The 24,253-nt window shown below is 56.4% G+C and overlaps 1 protein-coding gene across 3 annotated transcripts in view; it reads right to left on the bottom strand.

The window, feature by feature from the left end:
* dnajc27 (DnaJ (Hsp40) homolog, subfamily C, member 27) overlaps positions 1 to 24,253 on the bottom strand; it is a 62,887-nt gene that overhangs the window by 19,914 nt on the left and 18,720 nt on the right. For all 3 annotated transcript variants that reach the window (XM_085978798.1, XM_085978790.1, XM_085978804.1), the window contains exon 2: positions 22,539 to 22,621. In XM_085978798.1, coding sequence (XP_085834924.1) covers positions 22,539 to 22,621 — 83 coding nt within the window. The remainder of the gene's footprint in view (positions 1 to 22,538; positions 22,622 to 24,253) is intronic.

The following is a 24,253-nucleotide window of genomic DNA, read 5'->3' as shown; positions in this document are numbered from 1 at the left end:
CGCGGGAGAGCGAGGCCCGAGAGTGGAGACAGCGGACCCGAGAGGGAGCGAGAGCGGGGCCTGAGGATATAAAGAGTGCGGGAGAGCAAGGCCCGAGAGCGGAGACAGCGGACCAGAGAGGGAGCGAGAGCAGGGCCTGAGGATATAAACAGTGCGGGAGAGCGAGGCCCGAGAGCGGAGACAGCGGACCCGAGAGGGAGCGAGAGTGGAGCCTGAGGATATAAAGAGTGCGGGAGAGCGAGGCCCGAGAGCGGAGACAGCGGACCCGAGAGGGAGCGAGAGCGGAGCCTGAGGATATAAAGAGTGCGGGAGAGCGAGGCCCGAGAGCGGAGACAGCGGACCCGAGAGGGAGCGAGAGCGGAGCCTGAGGATATAAAGAGCGCGGGAGAGCGAGGCCCGAGAGCGGAGGCAGCGGACCCGAGAGGGAGCGAGAGCGGAGCCTGAGGATATAAAGAGTGTGGGAGAGCGAGGACCGAGAGTGGAGACAGCGGACCCGAGAGGGAGCGAGAGCGGAGCCTGAGGATATAAAGAGCGCGGGAGAGCGAGGCCCGAGAGTGGAGACAGCGGACCCGAGAGGGAGCGAGAGCAGAGCCTGAGGATATAAAGTGCGCGGGACAGCGAGGCCCGAGAGCGGAGACAGCGGACCCGAGAGGGAGTGAGAGCGGAGCCTGAGGATATAAAGAGCGCGGGAGAGCGAGGCCCGAGAGCGGAGACAGCGGACCCGAGAGGGAGCGAGAGCAGAGCCTGAGGATATAAAGAGCGCGGGAGAGCGAGGCCCGAGAGAGGAGACAGCGGACCCGAGAGGGAGCGAGAGTGGAGCCTGAGGATATAAAGAGCGCGGGAGAGCGAGGCCCGAGAGCGGAGACAGCGGACCCGAGAGGGAGCGAGAGCGGAGCCTGAGGATATAAAGAGCGCGGGAGAGCGAGGCCCGAGAGTGGAGACAGCGGACCCGAGAGGGAGCGAGAGCGGAGCCTGAGGATATAAAGAGCGCGGGAGAGTGAGGCCCGAGAGCGGAGACAGCGGACCCGAGAGGGAGCGAGAGCGGAGACAGCGGACCCGAGAGGGAGCGAGAGCGGAGCCTGAGGATATTAAGAGCGCGGGAGAGCGAGGCCCGAGAGCGGAGACAGCGGACCCGAGAGGGAGCGAGAGCGGAGCCTGAGGATATAAAGAGCGCGGGAAAGCGAGGCCCGAGAGCTGAGACAGCGGACCCGAGAGGGAGCGAGAGCGTAGCCTGAGGATATAAAGAGCGCGGAAGAGCGAGGCCCGAGAGTGGAGACAGCGGACCAGAGAGGGAGCGAGAGCGGAGCCTGAGGATATAAAGAGCGCGGGCGAGCGAGGCCCGAGAGTGGAGACAGCGGACCCGAGAGGGAGCGAGAGCGGAGCCTGAGGATATAAAGAGCGCGGGAGAGCGAGGTCTGAGAGTGGAGACAGCGGCCCCGAGAGGGAGCGAGAGCGCAGCCTGAGGATATAAAGAGCGCGGGAGAGTGAGGCCCGAGAGCGGACCCGAGAGGGAGCGAGAGCGGAGCCTGAGGATATAAAGAGTGTGGGAGAGCGAGGCCCGAGAGTGGAGGCAGCGGACCCGAGAGGGAGCGAGAGCGGAGCCTGAGGATATAAAGAGTGCGGGAGAGCGAGGCCCGAGAGTGGAGACAGCGGACCCGAGAGGGAGCGAGAGCGGAGCCTGAGGATATAAAGGGCGCGGGAGAGCAAGGCCCGAGAGTGGAGACAGCGGACCCGAGAGGGAGCGAGAGTGGAGCCTGAGGATATAAAGAGCGCGGGAGAGCGAGGCCCGAGAGCGTAGGCAGCGGACCCGAGAGGGAGCGAGAGCGGAGCCTGAGGATATAAAGAGCGCGGGAGAGCGAGGCCCGAGAGTGGAGACAGCGGACCCGAGAGGGAGCGAGAGCGGAGCCTGAGGATATAAAGAGTGCGGGAGAGCGAGGCCTGAGAGCGGAGACAGCGGACCCGAGAGGGAGCGAGAGCGTGGCCTGAGGATATAAAGAGTGCGGGAGAGCGAGGCCCGAGAGCGGAGACAGCGGACCCGAGAGGGAGCGAGAGCAGAGCCTGAGGATATAAAGAGCGCGGGAGAGCGAGGCCCGAGAGTGGAGACAGCGGACCCGAGAGGGAGCGAGAGCGGAGCCTGAGGATATAAAGAGCGCGGGAGAGCGAGGCCCGAGAGTGGAGACAGCGGACCCGAGAGGGAGCGAGAGTGGAGCCTGAGGATATAAAGAGTGCGGGAGAGCGAGGCCCGAGAGTGGAGACAGCGGACCCGAGAGGGAGCGAGAGCGGAGCCTGAGGATATAAAGAGCGCGGGAGAGCGAGGCCCGAGAGTGGAGACAGCGGACCCGAGAGGGAGCGAGAGCGGAGCCTGAGGATATAAAGAGTGCGGGAGAGCGAGGCCTGAGAGCAGAGACAGCGGACCCGAGAGGGAGCGAGAGCGGAGCGTGAGGATATAAAGAGCGCGGGAGAGCGAGGCCCGAGAGTGGAGACAGCGGACCCGAGAGGGAGCGAGCGCGGAGCCTGAGGATATAAAGAGCGCGGGAGAGCGAGGCCCGAGAGTGCAGACAGCGGACCCGAGAGGGAGCGAGAGCGGAGCCTGAGGATATAAAGAGCGCGGGAGAGCGAGGCCCGAGAGTGGAGACAGCGGACCCGAGAGGGAGCGAGAGCGGAGCCTGAGGATATAAAGAGCGCGGGAGAGCGAGGCCCGAGAGCGGAGGCAGCGGACCCGAGAGAGAGCGAGAGTGGAGCCTGAGGATATAAAGAGCGCGGGAGAGCGAGGCCCGAGAGCGGAGACAGCGGACCCGAGAGGGAGCGAGAGTGGAGCCTGAGGATATAAAGAGTGCGGGAGAGCGAGGCCCGAGAGCGGAGGCAGCGGACCCGAGAGGGAGCAAGAGCAGAGCCTGAGGATATAAAGAGCGCGGGAGAGCGAGGCCCGAGAGTGGAGACAGCGGACCCGAGAGGGAACGAGAGCGGAGCCTGAGGATATAAAGAGCGCGGGAGAGCGAGGCCCGAGAGCGGAGGTGGCGGACCCGAGAGGGAGCGAGAGCGGAGCCTGAGGATATAAAGAGTGCGGGAGAGCGAGGCCCGAGAGTGGAGACAGCGGACCCGAGAGGGAGTGAGAGCGGAGCCTGAGGATATAAAGAGCGCGGGAGAGCGAGGCCCGAGAGTGGAGACAGCGGACCCGAGAGGGAGCGAGAGCGGAGCCTGAGGATATAAAGAGCGCGGGAGAGCGAGGCCCGAGAGTGGAGACAGCGGACCCGAGAGGGAGCGAGAGCGGAGCCTGAGGATATAAAGAGTGCGGGAGAGCGAGGCCTGAGAGCAGAGACAGCGGACCCGAGAGGGAGCGAGAGCGGAGCGTGAGGATATAAAGAGCGCGGGAGAGCGAGGCCCGAGAGTGGAGACAGCGGACCCGAGAGGGAGCGAGCGCGGAGCCTGAGGATATAAAGAGCGCGGGAGAGCGAGGCCCGAGAGTGGAGACAGCGGACCCGAGAGGGAGCGAGAGCGGAGCCTGAGGATATAAAGAGCGCGGGAGAGCGAGGCCCGAGAGTGGAGACAGCGGACCCGAGAGGGAGCGAGAGCGGAGCCTGAGGATATAAAGAGCGCGGGAGAGCGAGGCCCGAGAGCGGAGGCAGCGGACCCGAGAGAGAGCGAGAGTGCAGCCTGAGGATATAAAGAGCGCGGGAGAGCGAGGCCCGAGAGCGGAGACAGCGGACCCGAGAGGGAGCGAGAGTGGAGCCTGAGGATATAAAGAGTGCGGGAGAGCGAGGCCCGAGAGCGGAGGCAGCGGACCCGAGAGGGAGCGAGAGCAGAGCCTGAGGATATAAAGAGCGCGGGAGAGCGAGGCCCGATAGTGGAGACAGCGGACCCGAGAGGGAACGAGAGCGGAGCCTGAGGATATAAAGAGCGCGGGAGAGCGAGGCCCGAGAGCGGAGGTGGCGGACCCGAGAGGGAGCGAGAGCGGAGCCTGAGGATATAAAGAGTGCGGGAGAGCGAGGCCCGAGAGTGGAGACAGCGGACCCGAGAGGGAGTGAGAGCGGAGCCTGAGGATATAAAGAGCGCGGGAGAGCGAGGCCCGAGAGCGGAGACAGCGGACCCGAGAGGGAGCGAGAGCAGAGCCTGAGGATATAAAGAGCGCGGCAGAGCAAGGCCCGAGAGTGGAGACAGCGGACCCGAGAGGGAGCGAGAGTGGAACCTGAGGATATAAAGAGCGCGGGAGAGCGAGGCCCGAGAGCGGAGACAGCGGACCCGAGAGGGAGCGAGAGTGGAGCCTGAGGATATAAAGAGCGCGGGAGAGCGAGGCCCGAGAGCGGAGACAGCGGACCTGAGAGGGAGTGAGAGCGGAGCGTGAGGATATAAAGAGCGCGGGAGAGCGAGGCCCGAGAGCGGAGACAGCGGACCCGAGAGGGAGCGAGAGCGGAGCCTGAGGATATAAAGAGCGCGGGAGAGCGAGGCCCGAGAGCGGAGGCAGCGGCCCCGAGAGGGAGCGAGAGCGGAGCCTGAGGATATAAAGAGCGCGGGAGAGCGAGGCCCGAGAGCGGAGGCAGCGGACCCGAGAGAGAGCGAGAGCAGAGCCTGAGGATATAAAGAGCGCGGGAGAGCGAGGCCCGAGAGCGGACACAGCGGACCCGAGAGAGAGCGAGAGCAGAGCCTGAGGATATAAAGAGCGCGGGAGAGCGAGGCCCGAGAGCGGAGGTGGCGGACCCGAGAGGGAGCGAGAGCAGAGCCTGAGGATATAAAGAGCGCGGGAGAGCGAGGCCCGAGAGCGGAGACAGCGGACCCGAGAGGGAGCGAGAGCGGAGCCTGAGGATATAAAGTGCGCGGGAGAGCGAGGCCCGAGAGCGGAGGCAGCGGCCCCGAGAGGGAGCGAGAGTGGAGCCTGAGGATATAAAGAGCGCGGGAGAACGAGGCCCGAGAGCGGAGGCAGCGGACGCGAGAGAGAGCGAGAGCAGAGCCTGAGGATATAAAGAGCGCGGGAGAGCGAGGCCCGAGAGCGGAGACAGCGGACCCGAGAGAGAGCGAGAGCAGAGCCTGAGGATATAAAGAGCGCGGGAGAGCGAGGCCCGAGAGCGGAGGTGGCGGACCCGAGAGGGAGCGAGAGCGGAGCCTGAGGATATAAAGAGCGCGGGAGAGCGAGGCCCGAGAGTGGAGACAGCGGACCCGAGAGGGAGCGAGCGCGGAGCCTGAGGATATAAAGAGCGCGGGAGAGCGAGGCCCGAGAGCGGAGACAGCGGACCCGAGAGAGAGCGAGAGCAGAGCCTGAGGATATAAAGAGCGCGGGAGAGCGAGGCCCGAGAGCGGAGGTGGCGGACCCGAGAGGGAGCGAGAGCAGAGCCTGAGGATATAAAGAGCGCGGGAGAGCGAGGCCCGAGAGCGGAGACAGTGGTCCCGAGAGGGAGCGAGAGCGGAACCTGAGGATATAAAGAGCGCGGGAGAGCGAGGCCCGAGAGCGGAGGCAGCGGCCCCGAGAGGGAGCGAGAGTGGAGCCTGAGGATATAAAGAGCGCGGGAGAGCGAGGCCCGAGAGCGGAGGCAGCGGACCCGAGAGAGAGCGAGAGCAGAGCCTGAGGATATAAAGAGCGCGGGAGAGCGAGGCCCGAGAGCGGAGACAGCGGACCCGAGAGAGAGCGAGAGCAGAGCCTGAGGATATAAAGAGCGCGGGAGAGCGAGGCCCGAGAGCGGAGGTGGCGGACCCGAGAGGGAGCGAGAGCGGAGCCTGAGGATATAAAGAGCGCGGGAGAGCGAGGCCCGAGAGTGGAGACAGCGGACCCGAGAGGGAGCGAGCGCGGAGCCTGAGGATATAAAGAGCGCGGGAGAGCGAGGCCCGAGAGCGGAGGCAGCAGACCCGAGAGGGAGCGAGAGCGGAGCGTGAGGATATAAAGAGCGCGGGAGAGCGAGGCCCGAGAGTGGAGACAGCGGACCCGAGAGGGAGCGAGAGCGGAGCCTGAGGATATAAAGAGTGCGGGAGAGCGAGGCCCGAGAGTGGAGACAGCGGACCTGAGAGGGAGCGAGAGTGGAGCCTGAGGATATAAAGAGCGTGGGAGAGCGAGACCCGAGAGTGGAGACAGCGGACCCGAGAGGCAACGAGAGCGGAGCCTGAGGATATAAAGAGCGCGGGAGAGCGAGGCCCGAGAGTGGAGACAGCGGACCCGCGAGGGAGCGAGAGCGGAGCCTGAGGATATAAAGAGCACGGGAGAGCGAGGCCCGAGAGCGGAGACAGCGGACCCGAGAGGGAGCGAGAGCGGAGCCTGAGGATATAAAGAGCACGGGAGAGCGAGGCCCGAGAGCGGAGACAGCGGACCCGAGAGGGAGCGAGAGCGGAGCCTGAGGATATAAAGAGTGCGGGAGAGCGAGGCCCGAGAGTGGAGACAGCGGACCCGAGAGGGAGCGAGAGCGGAGCCTGAGGATATAAAGAGTGCGGGAGAGCGAGGCCCGAGAGTGGAGACAGCGGACCCGAGAGGGAGCGAGAGCGGAGCCTGAGGATATAAAGAGCGCCGGAGAGCGAGGCCAAAGAGTGGAGACAGCGGACCGGAGAGGGAGCGAGAGTGGAGCCTGAGGATATAAAGAGCGCGGGAGAGCGAGGCCCGAGAGTGGAGACAGCGGACCGGAGAGGGAGCGAGAGTGGAGCCTGAGGATATAAAGAGCGCGGGAGAGCGGGGCCCGAGAGCGGAGACAGCGGACCCGAGAGGGAGCGAGAGTGGAGCCTGAGGATATAAAGAGCGCGGGAGAGCGAGGCCCGAGAGTGGAGACAGCGGACCTGAGAGGGAGTGAGAGCGGAGCCTGAGGATTTCAAGAGCGCGGGAGAGCGAGGCCCGAGAGTGGAGACAGCGGACCCGAGAGGGAGCGAGAGCGGAGCCTGAGGATATAAAGAGTGCGGGAGAGCGAGGCCCGAGAGTGGAGACAGCGGACCCAAGAGGGAGCGAGAGCGGAGCCTGAGGCTATAAAGAGCGCGGGAGAGCAAGGCCCGAGAGTGGAGACAGCGGACCCGAGAGGGAGCGAGAGCGGAGCCTGAGGATATAAAGAGCGCCGGAGAGCGAGGCCCGAGAGCGGAGACAGCGGACCCGAGAGGGAGCGAGAGTGGAGCCTGAGGATATAAAGAGCGCGGGAGAGCGAGGCCCGAGAGCGGAGACAGCGGACCTGAGAGGGAGTGAGAGCGGAGCGTGAGGATATAAAGAGCGCGGGAGAGCGAGGCCCGAGAGCGGAGACAGCGGACCCGAGAGGGAGCGAGAGCGGAGCCTGAGGATATAAAGAGCGCGGGAGAGCGAGGCCCGAGAGCGGAGGCAGCGGCCCCGAGAGGGAGCGAGAGCGGAGCCTGAGGATATAAAGAGCGCGGGAGAGCGAGGCCCGAGAGCGGAGGCAGCGGACCCGAGAGAGAGCGAGAGCAGAGCCTGAGGATATAAAGAGCGCGGGAGAGCGAGGCCCGAGAGCGGACACAGCGGACCCGAGAGAGAGCGAGAGCAGAGCCTGAGGATATAAAGAGCGCGGGAGAGCGAGGCCCGAGAGCGGAGGTGGCGGACCCGAGAGGGAGCGAGAGCAGAGCCTGAGGATATAAAGAGCGCGGGAGAGCGAGGCCCGAGAGCGGAGACAGCGGACCCGAGAGGGAGCGAGAGCGGAGCCTGAGGATATAAAGTGCGCGGGAGAGCGAGGCCCGAGAGCGGAGGCAGCGGCCCCGAGAGGGAGCGAGAGTGGAGCCTGAGGATATAAAGAGCGCGGGAGAGCGAGGCCCGAGAGCGGAGGCAGCGGACCCGAGAGAGAGCGAGAGCAGAGCCTGAGGATATAAAGAGCGCGGGAGAGCGAGGCCCGAGAGCGGAGACAGCGGACCCGAGAGAGAGCGAGAGCAGAGCCTGAGGATATAAAGAGCGCGGGAGAGCGAGGCCCGAGAGCGGAGGTGGCGGACCCGAGAGGGAGCGAGAGCGGAGCCTGAGGATATAAAGAGCGCGGGAGAGCGAGGCCCGAGAGTGGAGACAGCGGACCCGAGAGGGAGCGAGCGCGGAGCCTGAGGATATAAAGAGCGCGGGAGAGCGAGGCCCGAGAGCGGAGACAGCGGACCCGAGAGAGAGCGAGAGCAGAGCCTGAGGATATAAAGAGCGCGGGAGAGCGAGGCCCGAGAGCGGAGGTGGCGGACCCGAGAGGGAGCGAGAGCAGAGCCTGAGGATATAAAGAGCGCGGGAGAGCGAGGCCCGAGAGCGGAGACAGTGGTCCCGAGAGGGAGCGAGAGCGGAACCTGAGGATATAAAGAGCGCGGGAGAGCGAGGCCCGAGAGCGGAGGCAGCGGCCCCGAGAGGGAGCGAGAGTGGAGCCTGAGGATATAAAGAGCGCGGGAGAGCGAGGCCCGAGAGCGGAGGCAGCGGACCCGAGAGAGAGCGAGAGCAGAGCCTGAGGATATAAAGAGCGCGGGAGAGCGAGGCCCGAGAGCGGAGACAGCGGACCCGAGAGAGAGCGAGAGCAGAGCCTGAGGATATAAAGAGCGCGGGAGAGCGAGGCCCGAGAGCGGAGGTGGCGGACCCGAGAGGGAGCGAGAGCGGAGCCTGAGGATATAAAGAGCGCGGGAGAGCGAGGCCCGAGAGTGGAGACAGCGGACCCGAGAGGGAGCGAGCGCGGAGCCTGAGGATATAAAGAGCGCGGGAGAGCGAGGCCCGAGAGCGGAGGCAGCAGACCCGAGAGGGAGCGAGAGCGGAGCGTGAGGATATAAAGAGCGCGGGAGAGCGAGGCCCGAGAGTGGAGACAGCGGACCCGAGAGGGAGCGAGAGCGGAGCCTGAGGATATAAAGAGTGCGGGAGAGCGAGGCCCGAGAGTGGAGACAGCGGACCTGAGAGGGAGCGAGAGTGGAGCCTGAGGATATAAAGAGCGTGGGAGAGCGAGGCCCGAGAGTGGAGACAGCGGACCCGAGAGGCAACGAGAGCGGAGCCTGAGGATATAAAGAGCGCGGGAGAGCGAGGCCCGAGAGTGGAGACAGCGGACCCGCGAGGGAGCGAGAGCGGAGCCTGAGGATATAAAGAGCACGGGAGAGCGAGGCCCGAGAGCGGAGACAGCGGACCCGAGAGGGAGCGAGAGCGGAGCCTGAGGATATAAAGAGCACGGGAGAGCGAGGCCCGAGAGCGGAGACAGCGGACCCGAGAGGGAGCGAGAGCGGAGCCTGAGGATATAAAGAGTGTGGGAGAGCGAGGCCCGAGAGTGGAGACAGCGGACCCGAGAGGGAGCGAGAGCGGAGCCTGAGGATATAAAGAGTGCGGGAGAGCGAGGCCCGAGAGTGGAGACAGCGGACCCGAGAGGGAGCGAGAGCGGAGCCTGAGGATATAAAGAGCGCCGGAGAGCGAGGCCAAAGAGTGGAGACAGCGGACCGGAGAGGGAGCGAGAGTGGAGCCTGAGGATATAAAGAGCGCGGGAGAGCGAGGCCCGAGAGTGGAGACAGCGGACCGGAGAGGGAGCGAGAGTGGAGCCTGAGGATATAAAGAGCGCGGGAGAGCGGGGCCCGAGAGCGGAGACAGCGGACCCGAGAGGGAGCGAGAGTGGAGCCTGAGGATATAAAGAGCGCGGGAGAGCGAGGCCCGAGAGTGGAGACAGCGGACCTGAGAGGGAGTGAGAGCGGAGCCTGAGGATTTCAAGAGCGCGGGAGAGCGAGGCCCGAGAGTGGAGACAGCGGACCCGAGAGGGAGCGAGAGCGGAGCCTGAGGATATAAAGAGTGCGGGAGAGCGAGGCCCGAGAGTGGAGACAGCGGACCCGAGAGGGAGCGAGAGCGGAGCCTGAGGCTATAAAGAGCGCGGGAGAGCGAGGCCCGAGAGTGGAGACAGCGGACCCGAGAGGGAGCGAGAGCGGAGCCTGAGGATATAAAGAGCGCCGGAGAGCGAGGCCCGAGAGTGGAGACAGCGGACCCGAGAGGGAGCGAGAGTGGAGCCTGAGGATATCAAGAGCGCGGCAGAGCGAGGCCCGAGAGCGGAGACAGCGGACCCAAGAGGGAGCGAGAGCGGAGCCTGAGGATATAAAGAGCGCGGGAGAGCGAGGCCCGAGAGCGGAGACAGCGGACCCGAGAGGGAGCGAGAGTGGAGCCTGAGGATATAAAGAGCGCGGGAGAGCGAGGCCCGAGAGCGGAGAGAGCGGACCCGAGAGGGAGTGAGAGTGGAGCCTGAGGATATAAAGAGCGCCGGAGAGCGAGGCCCGAGAGTGGAGACAGCGGACCCGAGAGGGAGCGAGAGCGGAGCCTGAGGATATAAAGAGCGCGGGAGAGCGAGGTCCGAGAGCGGAGACAGCGGACCCGAGAGGGAGCGAGAGCAGAGCCTGAGGATATAAAGAGCGCGGGAGAGCGAGGCCCGAGAGTGGAGACAGCGGACCCGAGAGGGAGCGAGAGCGGAGCCTGAGGATATAAAGAGCGCGGGAGAGCGAGGCCCGAGAGCGGAGACAGCGGACCCGAGAGGGAGCGAGAGCGGAGTCTGAGGAAATAAAGAGCGCGGGAGAGCGAGGCCCGAGAGCGGAGACAGCGGACCCGAGAGGGAGTGAGAGCGGAGCCTGAGGATATAAAGAGCGCGGGAGAGCGAGGCCCGAGAGCGGAGACAGCGGACCTGAGAGGGAGCGAGAGCAGAGCCTGAGGATATAAAGAGCGCGGGAGAGCGAGGCCCGAGTGTGGAGACAGCGGACCTGAGAGGGAGCGAGAGCGGAGCCTGAGGATATAAAGAGCGCGGGAGAGCGAGGCCCGAGAGTGGAGACAGCGGACCCGAGAGGGAGCGAGAGCGGAGCCTGAGGATATCAAGAGTGCGGGAGAGCGAGGCCCGAGAGTGGAGACAGCGGACCCGAGAGGGAGCGAGAGCGGAGCCTGAGGATATAAAGAGCGCCGGAGAGCGAGGCCCGAGAGCGGAGACAGCGGACCCGAGAGGGAGCGAGAGCGGAGCCTGAGGATATAAAGAGCGCCGGAGAGCGAGGCCAGAGAGTGGAGACAGCGGACCCGAGAGGGAGCGAGAGCGGAGCCTGAGGATATAAAGAGCGCGGGAGAGCGAGGCCCGAGAGCAGAGGCAGCGGACCCGAGAGGGAGCGAGAGCGGGGCCTGAGGATATAAAGAGTGCGGCAGAGCGAGGCCCAAGAGCGGAGACAGCGGACCCGAGAGGGAGCGAGAGTGGAGCCTGAGGATATAAAGAGTGCGGGAGAGCGAGGCCCGAGAGCAGAGGGAGCGAGAGCGGGGCCTGAGGATATAAAGAGTGCGGGAGAGCGAGGCCCGAGAGCAGAGGCAGCGGACCCGAGAGGGAGCGAGAGCGGGGCCTGAGGATATAAAGAGTGCGGGAGAGCGAGGCCCGAGAGCAGAGGCAGCGGACCCGAGAGGGAGCGAGAGCGGGGCCTGAGGATATAAAGAGTGCGGCAGAGCGAGGCCCGAGAGCGGAGACAGCGGACCCAACAACAAAAACAAGGAGCAACGTCACAGGAAAGCAGGGAAGTGATTGGTTGGTCAGTATTTCTCTCTTTATCTTGGGCATTGGTTTAAATTAAGAGCCGGGATTAAAAGCTAAACGTTCAAAAAGAGGGAGCTGATTGGTGAGTATCTGGTAAGTGTTTTTACTTGACTTTCTTAAAGTTTTTAAGTTTATTCCAGCTATGTTAGTAAATAGTCTGTTAATTAGCGGTATGGGTGGGCAGCTCACCTGTGGAATGCACATCCTGTGCCATGTGGGAAACATAGAAGATAGGAGCAGGAGTAGGCCATTCGGCCCCTCGAGCCTGTTCCACCATTTAATGAGATCATGGCTGATCATCCAAATTCAGTACCCTGTCCCTGCTTTCTCCCCATATCCCTTGATCCCTTTAGCCTTAAGAAATATATTTAACACCTATAATATATTTAATGAATTGGCCTCAACTGCCCTGTGTGGTAGAGAATTCCACAGGTTCACCACTCTCTGGGTGAAGAAATTCCTCCTCATCTCAGTCCTAAATGGCTTACCCCTTATCCTTAGACTGTGACCCCTGGTTCTGGACTCCCTGACCATCGGGAACATCCTTCCTGCATCTAGTCTGTCTAGCCCTGTTAGAATTTTATAAGTTTCAATGAGATCCTCTCATTCTTCGAAACTCTAACGAATATAAGCCTAATCGACCGAATCTCTCCTCATACATCATTCCTGCCATCCCAGGTATCAGTCTGGTGAATCTTCGCTGCACTCTCTCCATGGCAAGAACATCCTTCCTCAGATAAGGTGACCAAAACTGCACACAATACTCAAGGTGTGGTCTCACCAAGGCCCTGTACAACTGCAGCAAGACATCCTTGTTCCTGTACTCAAACCCTCTCGCTATGAAGGCTAACATACCATTTGCCTTCTTAACCGCCTGCTGCATCTGCATGCTTATATTCAGCGACTGGTGCACAAGGACGCCCAGGTCTCGTTGCACTTACCCTTTACCCAATCTATTGCCGTTCAGATAATAATCTGTCTTCCTGTTTTTGCCACGGAAGTGGATAACCTCGCATTTATCCACATTTGCCATGCATCTGCCCAATCACCCAACCTGTCCAAATCATCCTGGAGTTTCTCTGCATCCTCCCCACAGCACACACGCCCACCCAGCTTTGTGTCATCTGCAAACTTCGAGATATTACATCTAGTTCCCCCGTCTAGATCATTTATATATATTGTGAATAGCTGGGGTCCTAGCACCGATCACTGCGGTACCCCACTAGTCACTGCCTGCCACTCAGAAAAAGACACGTTTATTCCAACTCTTTGCTTCCTGTCTGCCAACAAGTTCTCTATAAAAGACAGTACCTTACCCCCCAATCCCGTGTGCTTTAACTTTGCACGCTAATCTCTTATGCAGGACCTTATCGAAAGCCTTCTGAAAGTCCAAATACACCACATCCACTGGTTCTCCCTTATCTATTCTACCAGTTACATCCTCAAAAAATTCCAGTAGATTAGTCAAGCAGGATTTACCTTTTGTAAATCCATGTTGACTTTGTCCGATCCTGTCACTGTTTTCCAAGTGCTCTGTTATTACATCTTTTATAATGGACTCTAGCATTTTCCCCACTACCGATGTCAGACTTACCGGTCTGTAATTCCCCGTTTTCTCTCTGCCACCTTTTTTAAATAGTGCAGTTACATTAGCTATCCTCCAATCCATGGGAACTGTTCCAGAGTCTATAGAAGTTTGGAAGATGACCAGCAATGCATTTACTATTTCTATGGCCACTTCCTTAAGTACCCTAGGATGTAGATTATCAGGCCCTGGGGATTTATCGGCCTTCAATCCCGTCAATTTCCCTAACACCATTTCCCTACAAATACTGATTTCTTTCAGTTCCTCCCTCTCATTATACCCTATGTTCCCCGACATCTCTGGGAGGATATTTGTGTCCTCTTTTGTGAAGACAGAACCAAAGTATGTATTTAATTGGTCTGCCATTTCTTTGGTCCCCATTATAAATTCCCCTGATTCTGACTGCAAGGGACCTACGCTTGACTTCACCAATCTTTTTTTCTTCACATATCTATAGAAGCTTTTACAGTCAGTTTTTATGTTCCCTGAAAGCTTACTCTCAGAATCTATTTTCCCTCTCTTAATTAATCCCTTTGTCCTCCTTTGCTGAATCCTAAACTGCTCCCACTCCTCAGGTTTGCTGCTTTTTCTGGCCAAATTATATGTCCTCTCCTTGGATCTTATGGTATCCCTAATTTCCCTCGTTAGCCACGGTTGAGTCACCTTTTTATTTTTATTTTTATGCCAAACAGGGATGAACAAATTCTGTAGTTCATCCATGCGGTCTTTAAATGTTTGCCATTGCCTATCCACCATCAACCCTTTAAGTAACGTTCCACAATCCATCCCACCCAACTCCTGCCTCATACCATCATAGTTTCCTTTATTTAAATTCAGGACCCTAGTCTCTGAGTCAACTACTTCACTCTCCATTTTAATGAAGAATTCTATCATATTATGATCGCTCCGACCCAAGGGGCCTCACACAACAAGATTGTTAATTAATCCTTTCTCATTACATAATACCCAGTCTAAGATGACCTGATCTCCAGTTGGTTCCTTGACATATTAGTCCAGGAAACCATCCTGTAAACACTCCAGGAATTCCTCCTCCACAGTATTGTTACTAATTTGGTTAGGCCAATCTATATGTAGATTAAAGTCACCCATGATAACTGCTGTGCCCTTACTGCACGCTCTCTAATTTCACGTTTAATGGCATCCCCAACCTCAGCATTACTGTTTGGGGGTCTGTATACAACTCCCACTAACGTTTTCTGCCCCTTGGAAGTCCTGGACACCTCCCGTGGTCTGGATGACCACATGTGTGGGAAGTGTCGCCAGCTACAGCAGCTCGAGCACCGGGTTGCGGAGCTTGAGCGGTGGCTGCAGTCACTGCTGTGCATCCGCGAGGCTGAGAGCTACGTGGATAGCACGTTTCGGGAGGTGGTCACCCCGCAGATTAAGAGTATGCAGGCAGAGAGGGATTGGGTGACCGCCAGACAGAAGAGGAGGACCAGGCAGGTAGTGCAGGAATCCCCTGAGCCCATCTTGCTCACCAACCAGTATTTGGTGCTGAGTACTGGTGAAGGCGATGGTTCCTCTGGGGAGTGCAGCCAGGGCCAAGTCCACAGCACCATGGAAGGCTCAGCTGCACGGGCGGGGGGGGGCGGGAGGGGGGGCGGGGGGGTGCGGAAGAGGAGAGGGAGAGCAATTGTGATAGGGGATTCAATAGTTAGGGGAGCAGACAGGCGTTTCTGCGGCCACAGACGTGACTCCAGGATGGTATGTTGCCTCCCTGGTTCCAGGGTCGAGGATGTCACTGAACGGCTGCAGGGCATTCTGAGGGGGGAGGGTGAACAGCCAGAGGTCGTGGTCCATATTGGTACCAACGACATAGGTAGAAAGAGGGATGAGGTCCTGCAGGCAGACTATAGCGAGCTAGGAAAGAGGTTAAAAAGCAGGACCTCAAAAGATAGTAGTCTCCGGATTACTCCCAGTGCCACGTGCTAGTGAGTTCAGAAATAGGAAGATAGAGCAGATGAATGCGTGGCTGGAGATGTGGTGTAGGAGGGAGGGCTTTAGATTCCTGAGGAATTGGAACAATTTCTGGGGGAGGTGGGACCCTATAAGTCAGACGGGTTGCACCTCAACGGGACCAATATCCTCGCGGGAGGGTTTGCTAGTGCTGTTGGGGAGGGTTTAAACTAGCTTGGCAGGGGGATGGGAACCTAAGTATAGAGTCAATAGGGAGGGAAGTAAAACTGGAATTGGAAAACAAAAACGTAGCAAGTAAATTGGAAGGACAGAGGAATCAAGGGTTAGATAGTAGTCAACAAGGAGGTTTGCCTGTACTAAATGGTATAAACTTCAATGCAAGGAGTATAGCGAACAAGGCAGAGGAGCTAAAGGCACGGGTAGATACTTGGGACTATGATATTATAGCTATTACAGAGACGTGGCTGAAAGAGGGGCAGGTGTGGCAGCTCAACATTCCTGGTTACAGGATTTTCAGATGGGATAGAGAGGGAGGTAAAAAGGGAGGGGGGGGTCGCGGTATTGATTAAAGAAACTATTACAGCTGTGAGAAGGGATGATATGTTGGAGGGATCATCAAACAAGGCCATATGGGTCGAACTGAAAAACAAAAAAGGGGCGATCACACAGCTGGGAGTGTACTACAGACCCCCAAACAGTGAGAGGGAGATAGAAGAACAAATATGTAGACAAATTCTGAGAAGTGCAAAAACTATAGAACAGTAATAGTAGGGGATTTCAACTACCCCAATATTAACTGGGATAAAATTAGTGTGAAGGGTATAGAGAGTGGGAAATTCCTAAAATGCATCCAGGAGAACTTTTTTAGCCAGTATGTAGCAAGCCCAACAAGGGAGGGGGAGGTTCTGGACTTAGTTTTAGGCAATGAAGCTGGGCAGGTAGAAGGCATATCAGTGGGGGAGCATTTTGGTGCTAGTTACCAAAATTCAGTTAGATTTAAGGTAGTTATGGAAAAGGACAAGGATAGACAAGGAATAAAAATTCTAAATTGGGGAAAAGCAAATTTTGCTAAGCTCAGAGGGGATTTAGCCATAGGACTGGAAGCAGCTACTTGAAGGTAAATCAGTGTCAGGGCAGTGGGAGGCATTCAAGGAGGAGATCCGGAGGGTTCAGACCAAATATGTGCCCTTAAAGAAAAAAGGTGGGACTAACAAATCTAGAGCCCCCCTGGATGTCTAGAGACATACAAGGTAGGATAAAGAAAAAAAGGGAGGCGTATGACAGATACCGAGGGCTAAATACTGCAGAATCTTTAGAGGAGTACAGAAAGTGCAGGGGTGCAATTAAAAAGGATATTAGGAAAGCAAAGAGAGAGCATGAAAAATTCTTGGCAAGTAAAATCAAGGAAAACCCAAAGATGTTTTATAAATATATTAAGAGTTGTCGTCGTACGTGTCTTCACACTGTTCCCTTTGGGGAACTGTATGAAGTGGTGGAAGGATTTCTGGCCACGTTAACGCTCCTTCCGTGACCGTAACCATCTTCATACCAGCCATTAGGGTGGTTAGTCCTATGGCGGGAGGGTTTTACGGGCTCCCACAACCCATACGAGGGGGGGGGGGGGGGCACCCACACCCACAGACGCAAGTATCCCGCTGGATGTCAACCCAGAATTTAGAGCTGGAGCTCCGACTCCACTTGCCGGGACTGTCTGGAGCGGGGTTCGAAACCCTACGCCTTCTGGCCCAGCGGCGGGGATGCTGCCGCTACGCCAAAGGCCCACTCCTATATTAAGAGTAAGAGGATAACTAAAGAAAGGGTAGGGCCTATTAGAGATCCTGAGGGTAATCTGTGTGTGGAGGCGGGAGACGTCGGTAGGGTTCTTAATGAATACTTTGCGTCTGTTTTCACAAAGGAGAGGGGCGAAGCAGACATTGCTATCAGGGGGGTGGAGTGTGAAATATTAGATGAAATAAACATAGTGAGAGAGGAAGTATTAAGGGGTTTAGCAGCTTTAAAAGTGGATAAATCCCCAGGCCCGGATGAAATGTATCCCAGGCTGTTAAGCGAAGCAAAAGAGGAAATAGCAGAGGCCCTGACCATCATTTTCCAATCCTCTCTGGCTTCAGGTGTGGTGCCGGAGGACTGGAGGACTGCTAATGTGGTAACGTTGTTTAAAAAGGGAGAAAAGGATAGACCGGGTAATTACAGGCCAGTCAGCCTAACCTCGGTGGTGGGAAAATTATTGGAAAGAATTCGGAAGGACAGGATAAATCTTCATTTAGAAAGACACGGATTAATCAAGGATAGTCAGCATGGATTTGTTAAGGGAAGGTCGTGTCTGACAAACTTGATTGAATTTTTTGAGGAGGTAACAAGGAGGGTAGATGAGGGTAGTGCGTTTGATGTAGTGTATATGGACTTTGGTGTGGAGATGCCGGTGTTGGACTGGGGTGGACAAATGTAAGAAATCACACAACACCAGGTTATAATCCAACAGCTTTATTTGAAATCACAAGCTTTCGGAGCGCTGCTCCTTCGTCAGGTGAAGTGGAGAGATGCATAAAGACACAGCTTATATAGTCAGAGAATAATGTCAGATGTTTACAGGTAATCTTTCTAACTGCCATTTATCACACCTCGGCAGAGAGATAATCACAGCAATCAAAGGTGTAAATGGTGTCCATACAGGTCAGTCAGGAAAACATTACATCAAAGAGCAAGTGGGGTCACAAGGGGTCAAATGTTGCAGATGCTGGGGTCTGTATGAAAAACAAAAAAAGACAAAAAACATTTTTTTTGCTGGAAATCACAGCAGGTCCGGCCGCATCTGTGTGGAGAGAACAAGCCAATGACGACTCAAGTCTGGATGACCCTACGTCAGGTGCGGTTACATGTAGTGTGACATGAACCCAAGATCCCGCTTCAGGCCGTCCTCATGGGTGCGGAACTTGGCTATCAGTTTCTGCTCGATGATTTTGCGTTGTCGTGTGTCTCAAAGGCTGCCTTGGAGAATGCTTACCCGAAGATCGGAGGCTGAATGTCCTTGACTGCTGAAGTGTTCCCCGACTGGGAGGGAACACTCCTGCCTGGCGATCGCATAGACCTCCTCAGAAGACAAACACGGGACACAACCAACAGAGTACCCTTCGTCGTCCAGTACTTCCCCGGAGCGGAGAAACTACACCATGTTCTTCGCAGCCTTCAACATGTCATCGATGACGACGAACACCTCGCTAAGGCCATCCCCACGCCTCCACTACTCGCCTTCAAACAGCCGCCTAACCTCAAACAGACCATCGTTCGCAGCAAATTACCCAGCTTTCAGGAGAACAGCGACCACGACACCACACAACCCTGCCACAGCAACCTCTGCAAGACATGCCAGATCATCAACACAGATACCATCATCACACGTGAGGACACCACCCACCAGGTACATGGTACATACTCATGTGACTCGGCCAACGTTGTCTACCTCATACGTTGCAGGAAAGGATGCCCCGGAGCATGGTACATCGGTGAGACCATGCAGACACTGCGACAACGGATGAACGGACACCGCGCAACAATCGCCAGGCAGGAGTGTTCCCTCCCAGTCGGGGAACACTTCAGCAGTCAAGGACATTCAGCCTCCGATCTTCGGGTAAGCATTCTCCAAGGCGGCCTTCGAGACACACGACAACGCAAAATCATCGAGCAGAAACTGATAGCCAAGTTCCGCACCCATGAGGACGGCCTGAACCGGGATCTTGGGTTCATGTCACGCTACATGTAACCGCACCTGATGTAGGGTCATCCAGACTCGAGTCGTCGTTGGCTTGTTCTCTCCACACAGATGCGGCCGGACCTGCTGTGATTTCCAGCAAAAAAAATGTTTTTTGTCTGTTTTTTTGTTTTTCATACAGACCCCAGCATCTGCAACATTTGACCCCTTGTGACCCCACCTCATTGCTCTTTGATGTAATGTTTTCCTGACTGACCTGTTTGGACACCATTCACACCTTTGATTGCTGTGATTATCTCTCTGCCGAGGTGTGATAAATGGCAGTTAGAAAGATTACCTGTAATCATCTGGCATTATTCTCTGACTATATAAGCTGTGTCTTTATGCATCTCTCCACTTCACCTGACGAAGGAGCAGCGCTCCGAAAGCTTGTGATTTCAAATAAAGCTGTTGGACTATAACCTGGTGTTGTGTGATTTCTTATATATGGACTTTAGCAAGGCTTTTGATAAGGTTCCACATGGCAGACTGGTCACGAAGTTAAAAGCCCATGAGATCCAGGGCAAAGTGTCAAGTTGGATTCAAAACTGGCTCGGAGACAGGAAGCAGAGGATAATGGTTGATGGGTGTTTGTGACTGGAAGGCTGTCTCCAGTGGGGTTCCGCAGGGCTCAGTACAGGAAACTTTGTGCTATCCGGCACCCACGGGACCGAGCTGCTGCCGTTGCCTGAAAACTGCCGTACTCTCCAGAGTTAATGTTGAGAGATACGGAGATTCTTATCTCCGTATTTGACAACAAACACTGTTGCTTAGCAGCAGCTTCTAAACACTTGGGTGTGGCCCTAAAGCTCTGTAGCTGAAGCTGTTGCTATAGCTACAGACCTTGCACAGCTTGACTGTTCAAACAAAGCAAAAAACAAACAAACAAAAAGAATAAAAAACGGCTGCTGATTTTTGCCGGTGGCTCCAGATTGCCGGATAGCTCACCTCCGGATAGCACAAAGTTTCCTGTACTAGGTCCCTTGGTTTTTGTGGTATATATCAACGATCTTGACTTGAATATAGGGGGTATGATTAAGAAGTTTGCAGATGATACTAAAATCGGCTGTGTGATTGATACTGAAGAAGGAAGCTGTAGACTGCAGGAAGATATCAATACATTGGTCAGGTGGGCAGAACAGTGGCAAATGGAATTCAATCCAGAGAAGTGTGAGGTAATGCATTTGGGGAGGGCTAACAAGGAAAGGGAATACACATTAAATGGTAGGACACTGAGTAGTGTAGAGGAACAAAGGGACCTTGGAGTGCATGTCCACAGATCCCTGAAGGTAGCAGGCCAGGTAGATAAGGTAGTTAAGGCGGCATACGGAATGGTTGCCTTTATTAGCCGTGGCATAGAATACAAGAGCAGGGGGGTTATGCTTCAACTGTATAAAACACTAGTTAGGCCTCAGCTAGAGTACTGCGTGCAGTTCTGGTCACCACATTACAGGATTGATGTGATTGCACTAGAGAGGGTACAGAGGGGATTTACAAGGATGTTGCTGGGAGTAGAGAATCTTAGCTATGAGGAAAGACTGGATAGGCTGGGTCTGTTTTCCTTGGAACAGAGGAGGCTGAGGGGAGACCTTATTGAGGTGTATAAAATTATGAGGGGCCTGGATAAAGTGGATAGAAAGGACCTATTTCCCTTAGCAGAGGGGTCAAAAACCAGGGGGCACAGATTTAAAGTAATTGGTGGAAGGTTTAGAGGAGATTTGAGGGGAAATGTCTTCACCCAGAGGGTTGTGGGGGTCTGGAACTCACTGCCTGAAAGGGTGGTAGAGGCAGGAACCCTAACCACATTTAAAAAGTACTTGGATGTGCACTTGGGATGCTGTAACCTGCAGGGCTACGGACCAAGAGCTGGGAGGTGGGATTAGGCTGGATAGCTCTTTGTTGGCCGGCGCGGACACGATGGGCCGAAATGGCTTCCTTCCTTTCTATGATTCTATGAACTGTCTTTGGCAGGCAGCACCATGCTTGTAGAACGAGCAGGAATCCACCGCCTGTGGCATTCGCCACCGCCTGCGCCACTCCCCACCGCCTGCGCCACTCCCCACCGCCTGCGCCACCGCCTGCGCCACTCCCCACCGCCACCACCTGCGCCACTCCCCCCCGCCTGCGCCACTCCCCACCGCCTGCGCCACTCCCCACCGCCTGCGCCACCGCCTGCGCCACTCCCCACCGCCTGCGCCACCGCCTGCGCCACTCCCCACCGCCACCACCTGCGCCACTCCCCACCGCCTGCGCCACCGCCTGCGCCACTCCCCACCGCCTGCGCCACCGCCACTCCCCACCGCCTGCGCCACTCCCCACAAACTCCATTCCTATCAGTGATCCCATCCCGTCCCTCCACTGCACTCTCCCAGGCTGAACCAGACTTTTCACAAGCTCGACATTCGATACGACCCCGAGCTGAGCTTCCGATCCAATCTCCACCCATCACAAAGACCAGCTCCAGGACACTGTACACCGCTTCTACCTCAGTTCCTTACCCACTCATGTCCATTAGCTCCAGGCTCGATTATTCCAATATACTCTCTCAGCCGGCCTCCCACCCACAACCTTCTGTAAACTTCAGCTCATCCAAAACACTGCTGCATGTATTCCATCCCACACCAAGTGCCACGCACCCATCACCCTGTGCTTGCAGACCTGTACTGGCTCACCTTCCTCCGACACATTAAACTTACATCTTCCTGCTTGTCTTTAACTTCCTCCATGGCGTTGCCCCTCCCTCTGATTCTGGCCTTTTTGCACATCTCATCTTCCCCTTGGTGACAGATCTTTCAGCTGCCTCGGTCCTTGGAACTCCTTTCCTAAACCCCTCCACCTTTCCCCCCTTCGGCCCCAAACGCATCTCTTCAGTCCCGGGGACCGCTCCTCAGGAAGGATATATTGGCCTTGGAGGGGGTGCAGCGCAGATTCACCAGATGAGCTAAAAGGGTTAAATTATGAGGACAGGTTGCATAAACTAGGCTGTATTGCCTTGAGTATAGAAGGTTGAGGGGTGATCTAATGGTTTAAAATGAGGAAGTATTTCCTCTGTTGGGGGAATCCAGAACAAGAGGGGGGATCTTAGAATTAGAGCCAGGCCGTTCAGGGGTGATGCCAGGAAGCACTTCACACAAAGGGTGGTGGAAACCTGGAACTCTCGCCGCATGAGGCTGTAGATGCTGGGGGTTAATTGGAGCTTTCAAGACTGAGAGTGATAGATTTTTGGTGGGTAAGGGTATCAAGTGATACGGAGCTGAAGTGGGTCAATGGAGTCGAGGTACAGATCTAATTGAATGGTAGAACAGGCTCGAGGGGCTGAATGCCTTACTCCTCATGTTCTTTGACTTGGTTTTCAGCACCCCGATCTCTCCCTTCTTTTCCCAATGCCTCTTTGTGAAGCATGCTGGAACATTATGTTAAAGGCACTATATAAATGCAGCTGTTGTTACTCCTAATTATGCTCATTATTATCCTGTTAGATTATAACAGGACACTGACTGATTGCTCCCCTCTCTAACCCAGGGCACTGAGGCCAATTAAAGCACCCCAACACCCCCCAGGCCAAGAGCAACCGAACCATGTTGGAATGGAACGGGGTTCCTGATCTCCTTGGCTTGCTGCACAGCACCTCTAAACCCGTTTCAAATCAATAATAAACCTTGCATTCTCACACTTTCATCAAGTACGTGCCTATTTCAAATGATTAAAGTGTATGGATTCTCTTTTCATTAACGTCATGGCCCTCAACACTCAACCAATTTACTATAAGCAAACCCAGATCACTAAAGATGGGGAGAAAATTAGCATCCCACACAATACTCACTTTGTAACTCCATAGTCGATTCCGATAGTCGCCAAGTATTTTGGGACAAACCTCTTCTCACAGTATCGTTTAATGATACAGCTCTGGAAAAAAACACAAACACCGTCAGCAGTTTCACCTGCACCAAAAAAGCACCACTTACCAGAGCCCCACAGAACAGGGAGAGCCCAGGCTCCATTCCCAGTCTGTGCTGATCCCACCCGGTGAACAGGGAGAGCCCAGGCTCCATTCCCAGTCTATGCTGATCCCACCCGGTGAACAGGGAGAGCCCAGGCTCCATTCCCAGTCTGTGCTGATCCCGCCCGGTGAACAGGGAGAGCCCAGGCTCCATTCCCAGTCTATGCTGATCCCGCCCGGTGAACAGGGAGAGCCCAGGCTCCATTCCCAGTCTATGCTGATCCCACCCGGTGTGGTACTGAGCCCCACACAGAGCAGGGAGAGCCCAGGCTCCATTCCCAGTCGGTGCTGATCCCACCCGGTGTGGTACTGAGCCCCACACAGAGCAGGGAGAGCCCAGGCTCCATTCCCAGTCTATGCTGATCCCGCCCGGTGAACAGGGAGAGCCCAGGCTCCATTCCCAGTCTATGCTGATCCCGCCCGGTGAACAGGGAGAGCCCAGGCTCCATTCCCAGTCTGTGCTGATCCCACCCGGTGAACAGGGAGAGCCCAGGCTCCATTCCCAGTCTGTGTTCATTGTCCAGTGACTCCTGTGCATGTCTGGGTGTCAGGAAGGGATGGGATCAGGATTGGTAATGATGGGTCAGTGGCAGCTTGGATAAGGAATTGGTTTAAGGACAGAAAACAGCGAGTTGTGGTGAATGGCTGTTTTTCAGACTGGAGGATGGTAGACAGTGGTGTTCCCCAAGGGTCAGTGCTGGGGCCACTGCTTCTTTGATATATATAAATGAGCTGGATATTGGAATACAGAGTAGAATTTCTAAATTTGCCGTTGACACCAAACTTGGGGGTGTGGCAAACAGTGAGGATGATACCAATCGTCTGCAACAGGAAATAGAAAGGCTAGCAGAATGAGCAGACAAGTGGCAGATGGAATTTAATACAGAGAAGTGTGAGGTGATGCATTTTGGCAGAAGTAACAGGGATTGGCAATATACACTTAATGGCACAGTTTTAAAGAGTGTACAGGGACAGAGGGACCTGGGAGTTAATGTGCATAGGTCCCTGAAGGTGGCAGGACATATTGAGAGAGTGGTTAACAAAGCATATGGGATCTTGGGCTTCATAAATAGTGGTATTGAGTGCAAAAGTAGAGAAGTTATGCTGAACCTTTATAAAGCGCTGGTTAGGCCACAACTGGAGTATTGCGTCCAGTTCTCGACACCACACTTTAGGAAGGATGTGAAGGCCCTTGAGAGGGTGCAGAGGAGATTTACCAGAATGGTTCCGGGGATGGGGGATCTTAGCTACAAGGACAGGTTGGAGAAGCTGGATTTGTTTTCATTAAAGCAAAGGAGGTTGAGGGGTGATTTGATAGAGGTGTACAAGATTATGATGGGTTTCGATAGGCTAGACGGGGAAAGGCTGTTCCCACTAGTTGATGGTACAAGGACTAGGGGACACAGATTTAAGGTTCTGAGCAAGAGATACAGGGGGGATGTGAGGAAAAACTATTTAAGCAGCGAGTGGTGAGGACCTGGAATTCTCAGCCGACGGAAGTGGTGGAAGTGGAGACACTCGATGTTTTCAAGGGGAGA

Source organism: Somniosus microcephalus, chromosome 3 (genome assembly GCF_052327205.1).
Source record: "Somniosus microcephalus isolate GS21.2 chromosome 3, FLI_Smic_1.0, whole genome shotgun sequence".
NCBI classification, from domain to species: domain Eukaryota; kingdom Metazoa; phylum Chordata; class Chondrichthyes; order Squaliformes; family Somniosidae; genus Somniosus; species Somniosus microcephalus.
Note: the sequence above shows the minus strand (reverse complement) of the source record. Positions and strands in the feature narration are given on the sequence as shown.